This window comes from Ceratotherium simum, chromosome 3 (genome assembly GCF_057802395.1).
Source record: "Ceratotherium simum simum isolate JZ-2026a chromosome 3, ASM5780239v1, whole genome shotgun sequence".
NCBI lineage: Eukaryota > Metazoa > Chordata > Mammalia > Perissodactyla > Rhinocerotidae > Ceratotherium > Ceratotherium simum.
The window spans coordinates 23897315-23913672 of record NC_141902.1 but is presented as its reverse complement, the minus strand read 5'-3'; the positions used below and the strand labels follow the sequence as shown (position 1 = coordinate 23913672).

The 16358-nt window shown below is 55.8% G+C and overlaps 2 protein-coding genes across 5 annotated transcripts; both read left to right on the top strand.

The window, feature by feature from the left end:
• Positions 1-168: 168 nt before the first annotated feature.
• Positions 169-10923, top strand: RNF31 (ring finger protein 31). Of its 4 annotated transcripts, none has more exons than XM_087423251.1 (21): positions 169-546; positions 631-777; positions 926-1081; positions 1306-1365; positions 1471-1546; positions 1782-1959; positions 2440-2827; positions 3005-3292; positions 3563-3811; positions 3913-4098; positions 4210-4416; positions 5689-5862; positions 5946-6044; positions 6134-6223; positions 8244-8358; positions 8434-8552; positions 8831-8944; positions 9092-9149; positions 10091-10187; positions 10500-10668; positions 10780-10923. In XM_087423251.1, exons 1-21 carry the CDS (start codon positions 355-357, stop codon positions 10831-10833), a joined length of 3216 nt encoding a protein of 1071 aa, XP_087279377.1. In that variant the 5' UTR covers positions 169-354; the 3' UTR covers positions 10834-10923. The 4 variants fall into 4 exon arrangements, with proteins under 4 accessions (XP_087279377.1, XP_087279380.1, XP_004421249.1 ...); XM_087423254.1 differs by having other exon boundaries at positions 3002-3292; positions 3731-3811; XM_004421192.3 differs by having other exon boundaries at positions 3002-3292.
• A 133-nt stretch (positions 10924-11056) lies between these two features.
• On the top strand, positions 11057-16358 carry IRF9 (interferon regulatory factor 9). Its single transcript, XM_087423282.1, has 9 exons — positions 11057-11585; positions 12347-12527; positions 12840-13023; positions 13277-13407; positions 13496-13580; positions 13681-13794; positions 14379-14777; positions 15659-15774; positions 15918-16358. Exons 2-9 carry the CDS (start codon positions 12348-12350, stop codon positions 16044-16046), a joined length of 1338 nt encoding a protein of 445 aa, XP_087279408.1. The 5' UTR covers positions 11057-11585; position 12347; the 3' UTR covers positions 16047-16358.

Genomic DNA, 16358 nt, shown 5'->3' with positions numbered 1-16358 from the left:
GCTCAGGGGGAGGAGCCAGGGGCCATTTACCCTTCTCATTGGCTGAGACCCGGCCTCCCTTCTTGGTCACGCCCCCTGACTTCCTGACCCCGCCCTTCCTTAACCTTAAGCCCCTCCCTTTCCCCCTCAAGCTAGGTCGCAGTCCCGCCCTCTTTCCTAGTACTTCCTGTTCCCGGCTAACCCTGGCGCGGGGCCCAGGGCCGAAGACTGACCGTGGCCAGAGTGACCCGGGGTGGCTGCGCGGACCGGGTCGGGCTGTGAAGCCGGACACAAGGCGGGCGGGCCGGCAGGCGGGCCGCGCGCAGCCTGCGCCGGGTCCCGGCGGGCGACGGGGCTGGGGCTGACTCCTGTCTCATGATGCCAGGGGAGGAGGAGCGGGCCTTCCTGGCGGCCCGCGAGGAGCTGGCGAGCGCCCTGAGGAGGGATTCCGGGCAGGCGTTTTCCCTGGAGCAGCTCCGGCCGCTGCTGGTCACTTCTCTGCCGCCAGCAGCCCGCTACCTGCAGCTGGACGCCGCACGCCTGGTCCGCTGCAACGCTGACGGAGAGGTGAGGCCCAGCCCCGCTCGGGACGGGGACGTAGGACCTGAGGCCGGGGCGGGCTCACAGCTCTCTGCCTCTGTCTGCTCCCAGCCCCGAAACTACCTCAACACCCTGTCCACGGCCCTGAACATCCTGGAGAAATATGGCCGCAACCTCCTCAGCCCTCAGCGGCCCCGCTACTGGCGCGGGGTCAAGTTTAATAACCCCGTCTTTCGCAGTACGGTGGATGCTGTGCAGGTGAAGCCCCTGGGCCCCTTATGGGAGAAGGGGACTTGGCCTGGGCTGGAGGTTGGCTAGAAAGGGCCTGAGGCTGTGTTGAATGGGGAGGGGTCCAGCCCTATTGGGAAGGGGGCCTCTGGGCGGTGACTGGTTTGAATGGTGGCAGGGGGGCCGGGATGTTCTGCGGTTGTATGGCTACACAGAGGAGCAGCCGGATGGGTTGAGCTTCCCTGAGACACAGAAGGAGCCAGATGAGCACCAAGTTGCTACAGTCACACTGGAAGTGCTGCTGCTTCGGACAGAGCTCAGCCTGCTATTACAGGTGAGGTGTCTCTAGCCCTGAGGACTTAAGCGCCAGGGCTGGAGAGCCCAGCCTGACTCCAGAGCCAGTCTGGCACCCCCCCAAGCTGCTGAACCATGGGCATGGGCCCCACAGCAACCTGGGAACTCCTCATACTGTTCTCCCTGTGAATGTTGGGGGACCAGGGCTTTGAGGGAGGGCCTTGTTCTAGGGCTGTTATGTGGGAACTCTTATCTTGTTTGCAGAATACTCACCCAAGACAGCAAGCATTGGAGCAGCTGCTGAAAGACAAAGTTGAAGATGATGTAAGGAAGGCAGGAATGGGGCCCTGGGGCCTGGTGAATGAAGGGGACAGGGGTTGTCAGACTCTGTCCCCAAACCCTTGCCCATTCCCTGCCCTTTTTCCTCAGATACTGCAGCTCTCAGAGTTTGTCCCCCGACAGAGAGAGATTGATCCCGGCCCCCTCACCTCACCCTCTGCCCCAGGTATTGGTCCTATATTGGGAGGAGAGAGTGTTAGTAGACTATACGGATGAAAATTTGGGGCCGCCTTCTGTCTATCTTTTTGGTTGTCTTTTTTTTTTTTTTTTTTAAGAGATTAAAATTGTTGGGACCAGATATGGTGAAAAGTAGTCTGTGATTTGTCCCCCTCCACAGCAGATTTGGATGTAACCTGGTCTTTTACAGAAGGATGTTCTTTTCTTTCTCTCCTGTTCTCCAGGCTCCACTCCTGGTCCCTGCTTCCTCTGTGGTTCTGCCCCAGGCACACTGCACTGCTCAGCATGTAAACAGGCCTTGTGCCCAGCTTGTGATCGCTTGTTCCACGGGCACCCATCCCGTGCCCATCACCTCCGGCAGACCCTATCTGGGGCCCCCCAGGCCACCTGCCTGACCCCCAGGTAAGATGCCTTCTCTTCTGGATGGGAGTGAAATTGAGAGAACTTACAATGACTTGAGTATTTATCGTGTGTAGGATTCTATGCTGAAGACTTTGGTAGAGGGCAAATAACCAGTTACTGCCCTCCAGATCATAGACATACATATCAAGCATGTAGCAGTTACAACAAGATAGATTATTATGGTATGCAAATCGGTAGTAGGAGGACAACCTAGTCTGAAGGATCAGCTCAGTCAGTTGGCAGTATTTTAAGCCACCAGTATGGGCCAGGCCCTGTGTTACGGATATTTACAGCAAGCTAGGAACTTTAAGCAGTCATTTAAACTTTGACCAGGCTATGTGTATGGGAGTGCTCCAGACAGAAGAGTGTGTGCAAAGGCCAGAGCCATGTGTTGTTGTGCAGGGAATGAGGGATGCCCCGGGGTAAGGGACCCAGGCACCAGGCCCCCCCTCAGCAGCTGTGTCTCCTTTTCCATTACAGCTTACCTGCCTCGGCTCCACCACGGCCTCAGTCAACCTCCCTGCTGGCCCTAGGAAACAGCTCTCTTTCTCCCCCTGATCCTGCAAGTGCCCGTCTGCCCTGGCACTGTGCTGCCTGTGCCATGCTAAATGAATCTTGGGCAGTGCTCTGTGTGGCCTGTGATCGGCCCCGAGGCTGTAAGGGGTTGGGGCTGGGGATTGATGGCCCCCAAGGAGCTGGAGGCCTAGAACCTGAGCTTGCACGGGGTCGTTGGGCCTGCCAGAGCTGCACCTTTGAGAATGAGGCGGCAGCCGTGCTATGTGCCATATGTGAGCGACCTCGGCTGGCTCAGCCTCCTAGCTTGGTGGTGGATTCTCGGGAGGCTGGTGTTTGCCTGCAGCCCCTTCAGGTAACCTGTTCCTGGGCTCTGTAGCTCTTTATTTGTACCTGTTAGCAGAGGCCATTCTCTACTTCCTCATGCCCTGTTTTCCTTCAGTTCCCCCTTGTCATTCCCCCCACTCCCTATGTTTCCATCTTGAGCCTTAGCCAGCGTTCAGTGGGATAATTCTTTCTGCCTTCCCAGCAGGGGGATACTTTGCTCTCCTCTGCCCAGACTCCAGTCTGGTACTGTGTTCACTGTACCTTCTGCAACTCGGGCCTTGGCTGGGTGTGTGCTATGTGCAACCGGACCAGCAGCCCCACCCCAGTACAGCACGCCCCCCGGCCCCATGCCAGCTCTTTGGAAGAGCGACTCCCCGAGCCAGGGCCTCCACGACGCTTCAGTGCCCCCTTGCCCAGTTCCTGTGGGGACTCGGAGAAGCAGCGCCAAGACAAGTTGCGGGAGGAAGGCCTCCAGCTAGTGATGAAGATCCGGGTGAGGATTTGGGCCTGGGATGAAGTGAGGCTGAGCTGGTGGGGGAAGGGAGAGGCTATAGTTGATTAATACAAGGTCTTATAAAACTTGTCATTGTTAACAGCAGCTGCCTCTTATTAAACACTGCCTCCATGACAGGTATCATGCTGTGCACTGCTCACATGGTCCACACATCTGAGCTCAACCACTGTCAGCATTTTGGTTGGGGCTGGGAGTCATGGAGGGTGCCCTTCCTGATGGGCCCTCTGTCTGGGTGGGACTGTGCCTTAGGAAGGGGAAGCCGCAGGTGCCTGTCCAGAGGAGGTCTTCTCGGCTCTGCAGTACTCGGGCACCGAGGTGCCCCTGCAGTGGTTGCGCTCAGAGCTGCCCTATGTGCTGGAGATGGTGGCTGAGCTGGCTGGACAGCAGGACCCAGGGCTGGGTGCCTTTTCCTGTCAGGAGGCCCGGAAAGCCTGGCTGGACCGTCACGGCAATCTTGATGAAGCTGTGCAAGAGTGTGTGAGGGCCCGGCGCAGGAAGGTACCAGCCGTGCTGGAGGTGGGGCAGGGCTGAGGGTTGTGGGCCTCAGAGCCTCTCATTCTCCTCTGCTTGTTTTTTCCCTCTCCACGCCCAACTGGCAGGTGCAGGAGCTCCGGTCCCTGGGCTTTGGGCCTGAGGAGGGGTCTCTGCAAGCATTGTTCCAGCACGGGGGTGATGTGGCACGGGCCCTGACTGAGCTACAGCGCCAGCGCCTAGAGCCCTTCCATCAGCGCCTCTGGGACAGTGGCCCTGAGCCCACCCCTTCCTGGGACGGGCCAGATAAGCAGGTGCTGGGGGAAGGTGAAGAGCCCACTTAGAGGAGCAGAGGGAAGGCTGAGGGGTAGAATCCCTGGGGTCTGACAGCCTCTTCTTCCCTCTCGACCTGAATCACATTGCAGAGCCTGGTCAGGCGGCTTTTGGCGGTCTACGCACTCCCCAGCTGGGGCCGTGCAGAGCTGGCACTGTCGCTGCTGCAGGAGACACCCAGGAACTATGAGTTGGGGGACGTGGTGGAAGCTGTGAGGCAGAGCCAGGACCGGGCCTTCCTGCGCCGCTTGCTTGCCCAGGAGTGTGCCGTGTGCGGCTGGGCCCTTCCCCGCAACCGGGTAAGCCCCCCACTAAACCCCTCTAAGGCCTTAGAATGACTCTATTCCCTTTGGACACCCACTCCATCCCAGCCTTGTCTCTGGTCCTGTCTTTTGCTGTGCAGTTGCCCACGTGCCCCTGAAGGCTTCTGGGAGGGGAGGGCAGGAATAGGCCACCTCCCCTCCTTTTTTTTTTAATGTTTTTTAAAATTACGGAAAATTTCAGGAACACAATAGTAGAGAAAGTTGTATAACAAATTCCCTCCTCCACCTGTGACTCCCTCACCATGTATTCATCACCAAGCTGCAGCAATTATCAATGTATGGCCAATCCTCATCTACCTACACACACAGAGGATTGTTTTGAAGCAAATCTCAGGCATCGTATAATTTATCTATAAATATTTCAGTGTGTATCTCTAGAAGATAAAGCTCTTTGAAAACAGCCACTAATACCATTGTCACACCAAAAAAAATGAACAGTATTCTTTAACGTCATCATCAAATATCCAGTTGGTAGGAACAGGCCCCTCTTATCTCCTGAGCCCCCACTTACTCTAGGTCGGAAGTGGCAGTTCTTTGGCCAAATACAGTCCAGTTTTGTTAGGTTGGCTCTGCATGGTTTTTGTTTTGTTTTATTTTTAATCTTTATTTTAAAATAATTGTAGATTCACAGGAAGTTGTAAAAATAGTAGAGTCCTGTGTCCTCTTCTGCACCTTCCCCCAATGGTGACATCTTATATAATTATAGCACAGTATCAAGACCAAGAAATAGACACTGGTACAATGTTTGCTAGACTGCAGCCCTTGTTCATTTTTCTCGTGGATGCATGTGTGTGTGGTTCTGTGCTGGTTTATCTCATGTATAAATTCCTGTCACCACTACTACAATCAAGATACAGACTGTTCCGTCACCACAAAGGAGCCCCCTCCTGCTACCCTTTTATAGTTGTAACCTTCTTCCCCTCCTCCCATCACCTGACAACCACTAGGCTGTTCTCCATCTCTATAGTTTTGTCATTTCAAGGATGGTATTTGTGTGCTTGCTTTTAATTGAACGTGAATGCCGTTAGAGGGCGCTCTTCCTTTTACTTGAGGTCTCACCATTGTCCGTTTTCCTCCACCTCATGGTCTTCAGACACTTAGGTTGCCTGCCTGGCATTTGTTGGCATTTAAGGTTGCTACCCCTGCCCAGTTGTTAATTAGACCCTGGTTCTCAGAGGACACCTGGCTACTGCCCCTTCCTCTGGCTGGCAGCTGTGGCTTCTGACCTCCTCCGCCCTCGCCCTCTAGATGCAGGCCCTGACCTCCTGTGAGTGCACCATCTGTCCTGACTGCTTCCGCCAGCACTTCACCATCGCCTTGAAGGAGAAGCACATCACAGATATGGTGTGCCCCGCCTGTGGCCGCCCCGACCTCACCGATGACACGCAGTTGCTCAGCTACTTTTCCACCCTTGACATCCAGGTACTGCAGTTCCTAGGACTCAGGGTGCCCTGGGCTTTGAATGGGAACCCTGCCCACCCACCGCTTCTGCATCCTGTCCCCAGCTTCGAGAGAGCCTAGAGCCAGATGCCTATGCGCTGTTCCACAAGAAGCTGACTGAGGGTGTGCTCATGCGGGACCCCAAGTTCCTGTGGTGTGCCCAGGTAAGGGGTCTGCCCAGAGGAGCTGACTGGAGAGCCAGGGGGTGGTGCCAGGTCAGGCCTTGGATAGCTTTATGCTCTTGTACCCACAGTGCTCCTTTGGTTTCATATACGAGCGTGAGCAGCTGGAGGCAACTTGTCCCCAGTGTCACCAGACCTTCTGTGTGCGCTGTAAGCGCCAGGTGAGGCACATCCATCCTTTCAGAAATACTTGCTGAGCTGCTGGCCGGTACTGGGTTAGACTCAGCTCTGGGCTCAAAGAGCTTACAGACTAGTCAGGGAGGGAGGGAGGAAAGGTGAGAGAGGAAGGAAGGATGAGGGAGGGAGGAAGGAAGATGGAGGGACGGAGGATGAAGGGGGGTGGAAGGATGAGGGGATGAATGATGAGAGATGAGGAGGGAGAAGGGAGGAAAGATGGAGGAGGAAGGAGGAAGGGTAGTGGGAAGAGGGAGAAGGATGAGGGGAGGGAGGAGGGATGGGGAGGAGGGAGAAGGAGTGAGGAGAGATGGGGAGGAGGGATGAGGGAGGGAGGAGGATGAGGAGAAAGGAGGAGGAGGAGAGGAAGGAGGGATGAGGGAGGAACAGAGATAAAGGAGGGAGGGGAGGAAGGATGAAGGGGGAGGAGGTGTGAAAGGTAAGGGAAAAGAGAAAGGAATGGTGAGGGAGGGAGGCAAAGCAAGAAGGAAAGGAGGGAGGGAGAGAGAGCACACTTACACATAGGCATGAAGAAAACAAATAGGAATCTGAGATTAGAAATAAGGGAATAGGGGCTGGCCCGGTGGCTTAGCGGTTAAGTGCGCGCACTCCGCTACTGGCGGCCCGGGTTTGGATCCCAGGCGCGCACAGACGCACCGCTTCTCCAGCCATGCTGATGCCGCCTCCCACATACAGCAACTAGAAGGATGTGCAACTATGACATACAACTATCTACTGGGGCTTTGGGGAAGAAAAAGAGGAGGAGAATTGGCAATAGATGTTAGCTCAGAGCCAGCCTTCCTCAGCAAAAAGAGGAGGATTAGCACGGATGTTAGCTCAGGGCTGATCTCCCTCACAAAAAAAAAAAAAAAAAAAAAAAAGAAATAACGGAATATACCTACTTAGGATAGAGAGGTCAGACAAGTCTTCTCTAAAATGGTTTAATTTAAGCTCAGGCCTGAAAGTTAAGAAGAAGCCAGCTACGCAAAGTATTCGGGACAGAAAGAACCACACATGGAAGGGCCACAGTCAGAACAAATGTGTGGCTGGAGCCTCTAGAACAGGAGTGAGAGTGGCAGGTGGTGGGAGAGGAGCCAGCTGCCAGATCAGGAGAGGCCGTGAGGCCGAGGGAGGAAGGTATTTGCCTTTCATTCTAAGACTCAGCAAGGGGTGATACTATCTCAGTTACCTTTTAAAAAGCTTAATATTTGGGGCCAGCCCCGTGGCTTAGCAGTTAAGTGCGTGCGCTCTGCTACTGGCGGCCCAGGTTCGGATCCTGGGCGCGCACCGACGAACCGCTTCTCCGGCCATGCTGAGGCCGCATCCTACATACAGCAGCTAGGAGGATGTGCAACTATGACATACAACTATCTATTGGGGCTTTGGGGAAAAAAAAAAAAATGGAGGAGGATTGGCAATAGATGTTAGCTCAGAGCTGGTCTTCCTCAGCAAAAAGAGGAGGATTAGCATGGATGTTAGCTCAGGGCTGATCTTCCTCACAAAAAAAAAAAAAAGCAGCTTAATATTTGATACCAAAAAGTTGCATCTGTTTTATGAAACACGATAATGAGATGAACACCTGAGACCCTCCCACCAAACCTGAAAGCTAGAATGCTCCCAACACTGTTGAAGCTGCCTGACTTGTGCTTTCCAAGGCACTTCGGCTGCCAGGTGGAGAAGGGAGCAGGAGTGGGAGGCCGAGAGACAGGTAACCGAGGCAGGTAACTGAGGCAAGGCCTGACCGGCCCGGAGTAGGGCGGTCACAATAGGGAGGAAGAAACGGGGCAGGGTTGAGACAGGCTCGGGTGGTGGAAGCAAGACTTGCATGTGACTCTGCGGTAGCATGAGGAAATGACAGAACTGAGGCTGCCCCTCCGTGTGCGGTTTAAGCAAACGGTGGATGGCAGTGCCATGAACTAAGCCAGGGACCACTGGATATGAGTGGAGGGACCAGCAAGAAGGGCCTGGGATGGAGCTTGCATGTGAAGCTTGCTTTCCTGCCGGCAGTGGGAGGAGCAGCACCGAGGCCGGAGCTGCGAGGATTTCCAGAACTGGAAACGCAACAATGACCCAGAATACCAGGCCCAGGGCCTGGCAATGTATCTTCAGGAAAATGGCATTGGTAAGGCTGCCCCACTGCTCCTGAGGGCCTCGAGGAACAGTGGCAGCCCCAGCCCTGACCTGTTGTCCCTTGCAGATTGCCCCAACTGCAAGTTCTCGTACGCACTGGCCCGAGGAGGCTGCATGCACTTCCACTGTACCCAGTGCCGCCATGAGTTCTGCAGTGGCTGCTACAATGCCTTTTACGCCAAGAATGTGAGCCCAGAGAATGGGGATGGAAGGGATGGAAGGGATAGAAGGGCGGGGGCTGCCATTGGGTGTGAGGGGCAGAGGCCATGGAGGTGCGTGGCCCAGTGGAAGAGAAGAGGCCAGTGGGGTGTGAAGCACCTCTCTCTGTCCCCTCTCCCCCTCTGCTTGCTCCAGACCTTCCAGTGTCTCCATCCCCCACTCCCCCCCCCTCACGCAGGGGTTCCTGAGAGACCAGGACCCCAACAGTCTCCAACTTCCCCTCTCCCATCTGGCTTCTCCACCAGAAATGTCCAGACCCTAACTGCAGGGTGAAAAAGTCCCTGCACGGCCACCACCCCCGAGACTGCCTCTTCTACCTGCGGGACTGGACTGCTCTCCGACTCCAGAAGCTGCTACAGGTCACGGGTGGCCACCCTGGCTGGGTTTGCAGGTTGCCCAGGAGAGGAGGCAGGGCTCAGGGTGGCAAGAAGGGAAAGGCTCTGTGCTGGGGAATCGGTAGGCTGGCATCCAGGGGATCCTAACGCTCATCTGTCTGCCTTCCTCAGGACAATAACGTCATGTTCAACACAGAGCCCCCAGCCGGGGCCCGGGCGGTCCCTGGAGGTGAGTGTTGGGACAAGCCTTGGAGAAGGGAGGATGGGCTGGGCTCCCACTGTGTGGTGGGTAAAGGGGAGGCTTTGGTCTGGGATCAGACCTGGGCTCAGAGCCGTCCTGTGCTTGCTTGTTGTGTGCCCACGGGCAGGTTAATTAACTTCCTTGGCCTTGTTTCTTCCTCTGTAAAATGGGAGTAATATCCACCTTGCAGCTAAGCTGTTTTAGGCAAGGCCACATTAAAGCCCCTAGCACCTCCCTACTAATTTTCTTCTCCCATTTCCAAACAATAGTCATTATTAGTTACCTCAAGGAGTATTTAATGAGACTTGCTAGTTGCACTATTTGAGGTTCCATGGGGGGCAACAGGAAGATTTTTTTTTTTTTTTTTAAAGATTTTTATTTATGTATTTTTTTCCCCAAAGCCCCAGTAGATAGTTGTGTGTCATAGTTGCACATCCTTCTAGTTGCTGTATGTGGGACACGGCCTCAGCATGGCTGGAGAAGCAGTGCGTTGATGTGCGCCTGGGATCCGAACCCGGGCCGTCAGCAGCGGAGTGCACGCACTTAACCACTCAGCCATGGGGCCGGCCCCAGGAAGATGTTATATATGGTTCCTCGCTTCGTGCCATCTAGATAGAGTAAGACCTTCACAGAATAAGTTAACTATGCAAGAGCTGCACCACAACCAAAAGAGCTGTCTCGGGACTATGTGATTATGAGCCAAAAGCAGCTTGCATAAAAGCAGGGACAGCAAGTCCCTGCTTCTGTGTCAGAGTTGATCTGCCGCGATGGCATCTCTAAGGACTCCCACTGTTAGAGCAGGGGCTCCTGTCTTCTGTCCCCTCCCTGGAGGCTGCCTCCCATGCCTCCATCAATATCCCAGTTCTCCTGGGGTTTTGTGGTCAGTGGCCTCCTCCCAACAAAGGGTCCCTTCCTTCCTTTACACTTAGGTGGCTGCCGAGTGATGGAGCAGAAGGAGGTTCCCAATGGGCTCCGGGACGAAGCTTGTGGCAAGGAGACGCCAGCTGGTTATGCTGGCCTCTGCCAGTGAGTGCCAGGAAGGGCGTGGAGCCTGGTTTTGGGGAGGAGAACAGGAGTGCTGAGGGTATGCCAGGCAGTAAAGTGGGTCTTAGGGAGCAGCAGGTCCTCCAGGAGTGGGAGGGAGGGGGCTCTCTGGGCACGGGCACAGATAGGTAGTAGCAGGCAGCCTGCCCAGGTTGGCAGTACCTACAAGTACAACAGGCAAGGGTTATCAATCTTGTTTGTCCGAGTAAGCCAGTGCCCAGCAAGGTGCTGAGTACACTCAGTTAATATTAGGAGAACAGAAGAACAAATATTCTGCCCTCTCATCTCCCCCAGGGCACACTACAAAGAGTATCTTGTGAGCCTCATCAATGCCCACTCACTGGACCCAGCCACCCTGTATGACGTGGAGGAGCTGGAGACGGCTGCCGAGCGCTACCTGCACGTGCGCCCCCAGCCGCTGGCGGGGGAGGACGCCCCCGCCTACCATACCCGCTTGTTACAGGTAAAGCCTCCCTCCAGCCTCGCCTCTGACCCTACGCTCTAGAAGTCCGCTGTCCTGCCTGTGTCTCAGCTCCAGGCTTCCAGTATCATCATCTTCTCTCTCCTTCTGCAGAAGCTGATGGAAGAGGTGCCCTTGGGACAGAGTATCCCCCGCAGGAGGAAGTAGCTGAGGGCGAGGGTCCTGATGAGGGTCCCATGGCCCAGCTCCCTCAGTAACAGCTCCAGCACCAATAAAGAGGCATCTCCTTGCCCAGGCTTCTTAGTGGTCCTTCTTCCTGGCCCCACCATCTAGGGGCACCAGGGAAAGAGGGGGGTGAACAGAGCTTTGCTGAAAGGGCCCCCTGCTGCCCACCGCCTGACCCTCCCTGGATTTGGGTCCAGGAAGGAATTGACACCATGGATGGCCGAGAGAGGCCCTGCCCATCCAGCCCCCTGTCCTGGGCTTCCTTCTTCCCTGCCTCCCTTCTTTTCATCAAATTCAGCTGATATTTGAGGTCACCTAATAGGCACCAAGCAGGGACTGTGGGGGAACACAGAGGCACAGGTGGTACAGGGCTATCGAGAGGTCCCAGGCCAGACTCCAGGACACTGTGGCCTCCGTGGGGAAGCAGTAGCATTACAGATGGTTAGATACAAGCAAGGAGTATCTGAGGGAGGAAGGGGAATGAGCCTCCCGGGGCCCTCCTGCATCTCCACAGTGGAATTCCAACAGTGAAATTATCAGATGCCGCTGCCCTCTGGTGGTGACCAGTTGCTCTGCAACTCTGGACCACGTGATTTCTGGGAAAAGGACCTCGGGGAGAAGAAGTGAAACTTAGGGTGGGGACTGTAGAAAGGGGCGGAGAGATCAGGAAGCTGCCTAGCCAGGAGCCGAGCTGAGGTCAGCAGAGCCCTGGGACAGCCTGCACAGGAGCTCAGGTAAGATCAGCCAAGGACGGGTGTCAGCCTGGGTTTAGGGCTGGAAGCCCGGGCAGGATGGGGATGTAGGGGTTCCTGGGGGACCCTGCTAGACTGGGGAATAAACAGAAGGCCTGTGAGCCAGGAAGCAGGAGGTTTGGCTTGAGTGAGAGACTGACCAGGGGCCGGTGACCCAAGCCCTACAGGCAAAGGGCAGGAGGGCCTGCCCGCTGGGTGTTCAGGGGAGAAGGCTCTTTGCCCTGGCTCCACTTGACCCTGTTTGTTGTCTTGCCTTCTGGCCCTGCCCACTTCCGCTGCAGCTCCGCCCCTGCCCCCAGCTCCTTACCCCCCTACCCCTGGGGCACACGGGAGGGATGGGAGTGAAAGGATGGGTTGTGGGGGTGTGGGGGAAGAGGGTTGATGAGGCACCTCAGAAGCAGATACTGCCTCTGCAAATGCTTGGGGATCCAGACAGACCTCTCACCTGGAACAGAACACCAAATGATAGATTCCCGAAAAGTCTTAAAATTAAGACCAGTGTCTAAGGTTTCCTTCCACATGTCAAGCGTGGGATGTTAAAAAGAATGTATTTTTTGTAATCTCTAGTGATGGCAGAAACAACAATTCAGCCTCAGAGAATTTTGAGATACGTCTGGAGGCAAAAGATGGATGGGATCTCCCGGGCCCCTTGCCAGAATCCAACCCCTATGGCCAGGATCTCAGCAGATGTGCCCTCCCAAAGTGTCATTTCTACTGATGCTTCCTGCTGCTCTCATCCTCAGGATGGCATCAGGCAGGGCGCGCTGCACCCGAAAGCTCCGGAACTGGGTGGTGGAACAGGTGGAGAGCGGGCAGTTCCCAGGGGTGTGCTGGGATGATGCAGCGAAGACCATGTTCCGGATTCCCTGGAAGCATGCGGGCAAGCAGGACTTCCGGGAGGACCAGGATGCTGCCTTCTTCAAGGTGAAAGGGCCTGGGAACCAGCCCCTCCCTCCAGTGAGGATGGAGTTTGCACTGGCGCTCTTGCCCTCGAGGCGTTGCGTCTGCCTGGGTTTCAGATAAAGGGGAATTGGAGGGTAGAACCAGCTACATAATTGTCAGAGCCCAGTGCCAAATGAAAATGCAAAAATTATTAAGGATTTCAAGAGGGCAACAGCAGAGCATTAACCCGGTCCAGGCTCTGCAAGTGCTCAGGCCGCACATCTGTGAAGCCAGCCCTAGTGGAGGGTCATCCGGGGTCTGTGACACCCCTTCTCCACTCCCTCTGTCTCCTAGGCCTGGGCAATATTTAAGGGGAAGTACAAGGAAGGGGATACAGAAGGCCCTGCTATCTGGAAGACCCGTCTGCGCTGTGCCCTCAACAAGAGTACTGAATTTGAGGAGGTTCCTGAGAATGGCCATCGGGATGGGGCTGAACCCTACAAGGTGTATCGGCTGCTGCCACCAGGAACCCTCCCTGGTGAGTGTCCCCTTGCCCAACCACTCCTAGAATCAGCAGACTGGGGAGGGAGGTTGGAGATAGGAGCCTCCTGGGAGGAGAGCGGGCCCACTCCACACCCTTGTCAGAGTTCCGCCCTATCCCTGTCCTTGGGGAGCTGCTCCCCAGGGTCCCCTGCCAGTCCTGCCCATCCTTTCACTGCCTCCGCTCTCTCCCCTACTCTGTCCCCACTTAAGGCTCTGACCTTTCTCTCCCCCTTGACAATATCCCACAGCCCAGCCAGGGAACGAGAAATCACCATCAAAGCGACACTACAGTTCTGTGCTCTCTGAGAGAGAGGAGGATGAGGGTGCCAAGAAGAACTGTATACTCAGTCCCTCCTTGCCCCAGGACCCCCTCAAAAATGTAAGAGCTGGGGAGGGAGCTGGGTGGGCCTGAGGGCAAGCCAGTAACTAGGGGGAGAGGTGGCCAACAATAGACCCTGTGTCTGCAGGAGGAGGTGAGGTCTGATGGGGGCTCAGGCCATTCAGACTTCGGGAGCAGCAGCAGCAGCAGCAACAGCCCTGAGCCTCAAGAAGGTACCACCTGCCCTGCCTCGTGTGTCATCCCCATGCCATACCCTCTGGCTCTTGGACATCCCAGTCTAACTCTGAATGATGTGCCTCTGCCCCCTTCTAGGTGCAGACAAAACTGAGGCTCCTTTCCAAGGAGATCAGGCTCCTTTCCAAGGAGATCAGGCTCCTTTCCAAGGAGATCAGGTGTGCCTGGAGCCTGTGCCCTCTCAAGACTCAGGTACTTGGTGTTTCTGACTCATCCCTGTCCCCTGTCCCCCTAGCTCATCTTCCTGTGGCTATGCATGCATTATCTAGTCTGTCAGACTTGCCACAAGCTGGGCCCACCTTCCCTGGACTGCCCCCGGACACCAGAGGCACTGGTGTCCAGGTAGTGCACCTGGCTGGACTCCAGACTCCAAACAGTGTGCTTCTCAAAAATACCCCCTACATACTCTGTTCCCTGGAAATCACTGTGAGACACTGAGTTCTGTGGGTTGAGCAAAGGCCCAATCTCTGGGACCTTCTTGTCAGTTGTAAGACCCTGGACGTGAAGCCCTGAGGCCTCAGTAGAAATCGGTATATTAGCTACTCTCCTGAGTGATGGGAAAGTCTGACAGGAAGCCCCCTGGCTGGTGAGGGTGGGGGTGAGGATGAGGAGGGAGGGCGCCTTCTCTAACCTCAGAAGGTACAGCTCCTGCCCCCACCCCTGCAGCCTGCCTTGTCCTCCCCAGGCCTGGCTTGGCTTCCCTCTCTGGGCCTCACACCCCTCAGCAGCAAAATGAAGACAGTGGGTTTGCAAGGAGCCCCTGTTTGATTTCCCAGAACCTCGTGCTGACCAGATGGACCCTTGGGGAGACGCTCTGGTGCAGCTGGCCACAGACTACTCGCTGCTGCTCACCTTCATCTACAGTGGGCGTGTGGTGGGTGAGGCCCAAGTGCAGAGCCTGGATTGCCGCCTCGTGGCTGAGCCCTCAGGCTCCCAGTGCGGCATGGAGCAGGTGGTCTTTCCCAAGCCTGGCCCTCGAGAGCCCACCCAGCGCCTGCTGAGCCAGCTCAAGAGAGGTGTCCTGGTGGCCAGCAACTCCCGAGGCCTCTTCGTGCAACGCCTTTGCCCCATCCCCATCTCCTGGAATGCACCCCAGGCCCCTCCTGGTCCAGGCCCGCATCTGCTGCCCAGCAATGAGTGCGTGGAGCTCTTCAGGACCGCCTACTTCTGCAGAGGTGAGGTGCTCCAGCACCTGAGCCCCTATCCCCACCTCTTAGTGCCCACTGGGCCCGACTTGGTAGGCCCTGCCAGCACCCTGTGCTCCCTCCAGCAGATCCTCCTTCACAGCCTCTGCACAGCATCCTGAGGAGCCCCATGCTCAGCCCTGGCAGCTGCCTGGCAGCCGTCCATCCCCAGCCAAGGCCGCAGGAGACGGGCTCAGGTGCAGCCCAGCACACGAGTGTTACATCTTGGGGAGCACCATCACATGGAAATGTACAATAATCATGGGACAGTGCACCTCGTGGCCCTCTCCCAGATACACAGTTGCACACATGACCATCCACACATTTGGGCGAGCTGGCACACATCACACCCCCTGGCCCTACCACACTCCAGGCGTCCTCTCAGTTTGCACTCTTGGAATTCCACTTCCTGCCTCCATTCATCTCTAACTCTGACCTTGGGAGTGGGGGCCAGGAGTATAGGGGACCCGAGCGTGTATCGCCAGGGCCATGGGTGCCTAGGGAGGGTGTGAGCAGGCAACAAGGGTGTGGGCACATCTGTGTTAGCAGCCAGGGCTGCTGTCACAGGGATTCTGAACTCTCCCCACAGAGAGCTTGTCAGGTTGTGTGTACTTGGCTGCCTCTAAATACTTCTTACTCAAGGAAGGGGCGCCTTTTCCTATTTGTACACGGGCGAGCAGCAGCTTAGTTGCTAGCATTTCTGGAGCAAGGCAGCAGCTTCGTGACCCTGCAGCTCCTGCTCCGGCGTTGGTCTCCAAGTGGCCCCACTCCCACCTCTCTTTCTCCATTATAGGTTCCTCTCTGTTCCCCCCCGCCTGTGGCCCTCTCCCTTCTCTTTTCTTTCTTCCCACTCTTGACCTTTTCTCTTTCAGACTTGGCCAGGTACTTCCAAGGCCTGGGTCCCCCACCCAAGTTCCAGGTGACACTGAATTTCTGGGAGAAAAGCCCTGACTCTAGCCACACCCCAGAGAGTCTGATCACAGTGCAAGTGAGTTCGGGGCAGGAGCAGAATAGCATGCCTATGTGTGCGAGGGTGGGGTTCCAGGAGGAGAAGGGGCCTCCCTGGGGAAGGGGCTCCTGGGGGGAGTGTGTCCTCCGCCCCCATGCTCATGGTCCCCTCTCCTGGCGCAGATGGAGCAGGCCTTCGCCCGACATTTACTAGAGGAGACTCCAGAGGAGCAGGCAGCCACTCTGTCCCTGGTGCAGAGCCTGGGGAGCCCACCCTCCTCCTCCCCTCTCTGTTCCTCCTGTCTCCTTTGAAAGAGACTCATTCTCCACGTTGTCGACCGGCCTCCCTCACTCATAATTGCCTATGGTTGTCTGTGATGATTATGTCCTTGAACTCCTCACGTACCCTGGCTGGTGGGGAACTCAAGGATGATTTTTATCCTTTTTTTTATTATTATTTTGAAATACACCCTCCTTCATCTCTGAGGAACTGAACTGGGAAAGTCCAAATGGTGTGAACTCAGGGGGCCTTTCCCTCTTCCCCCAACCCTAAAGCCAAGCACTTTATATTTTCTTGTTAGACCTTCACTAAAGATTTGAAATAAAATTTTATTGAAAAAGGAA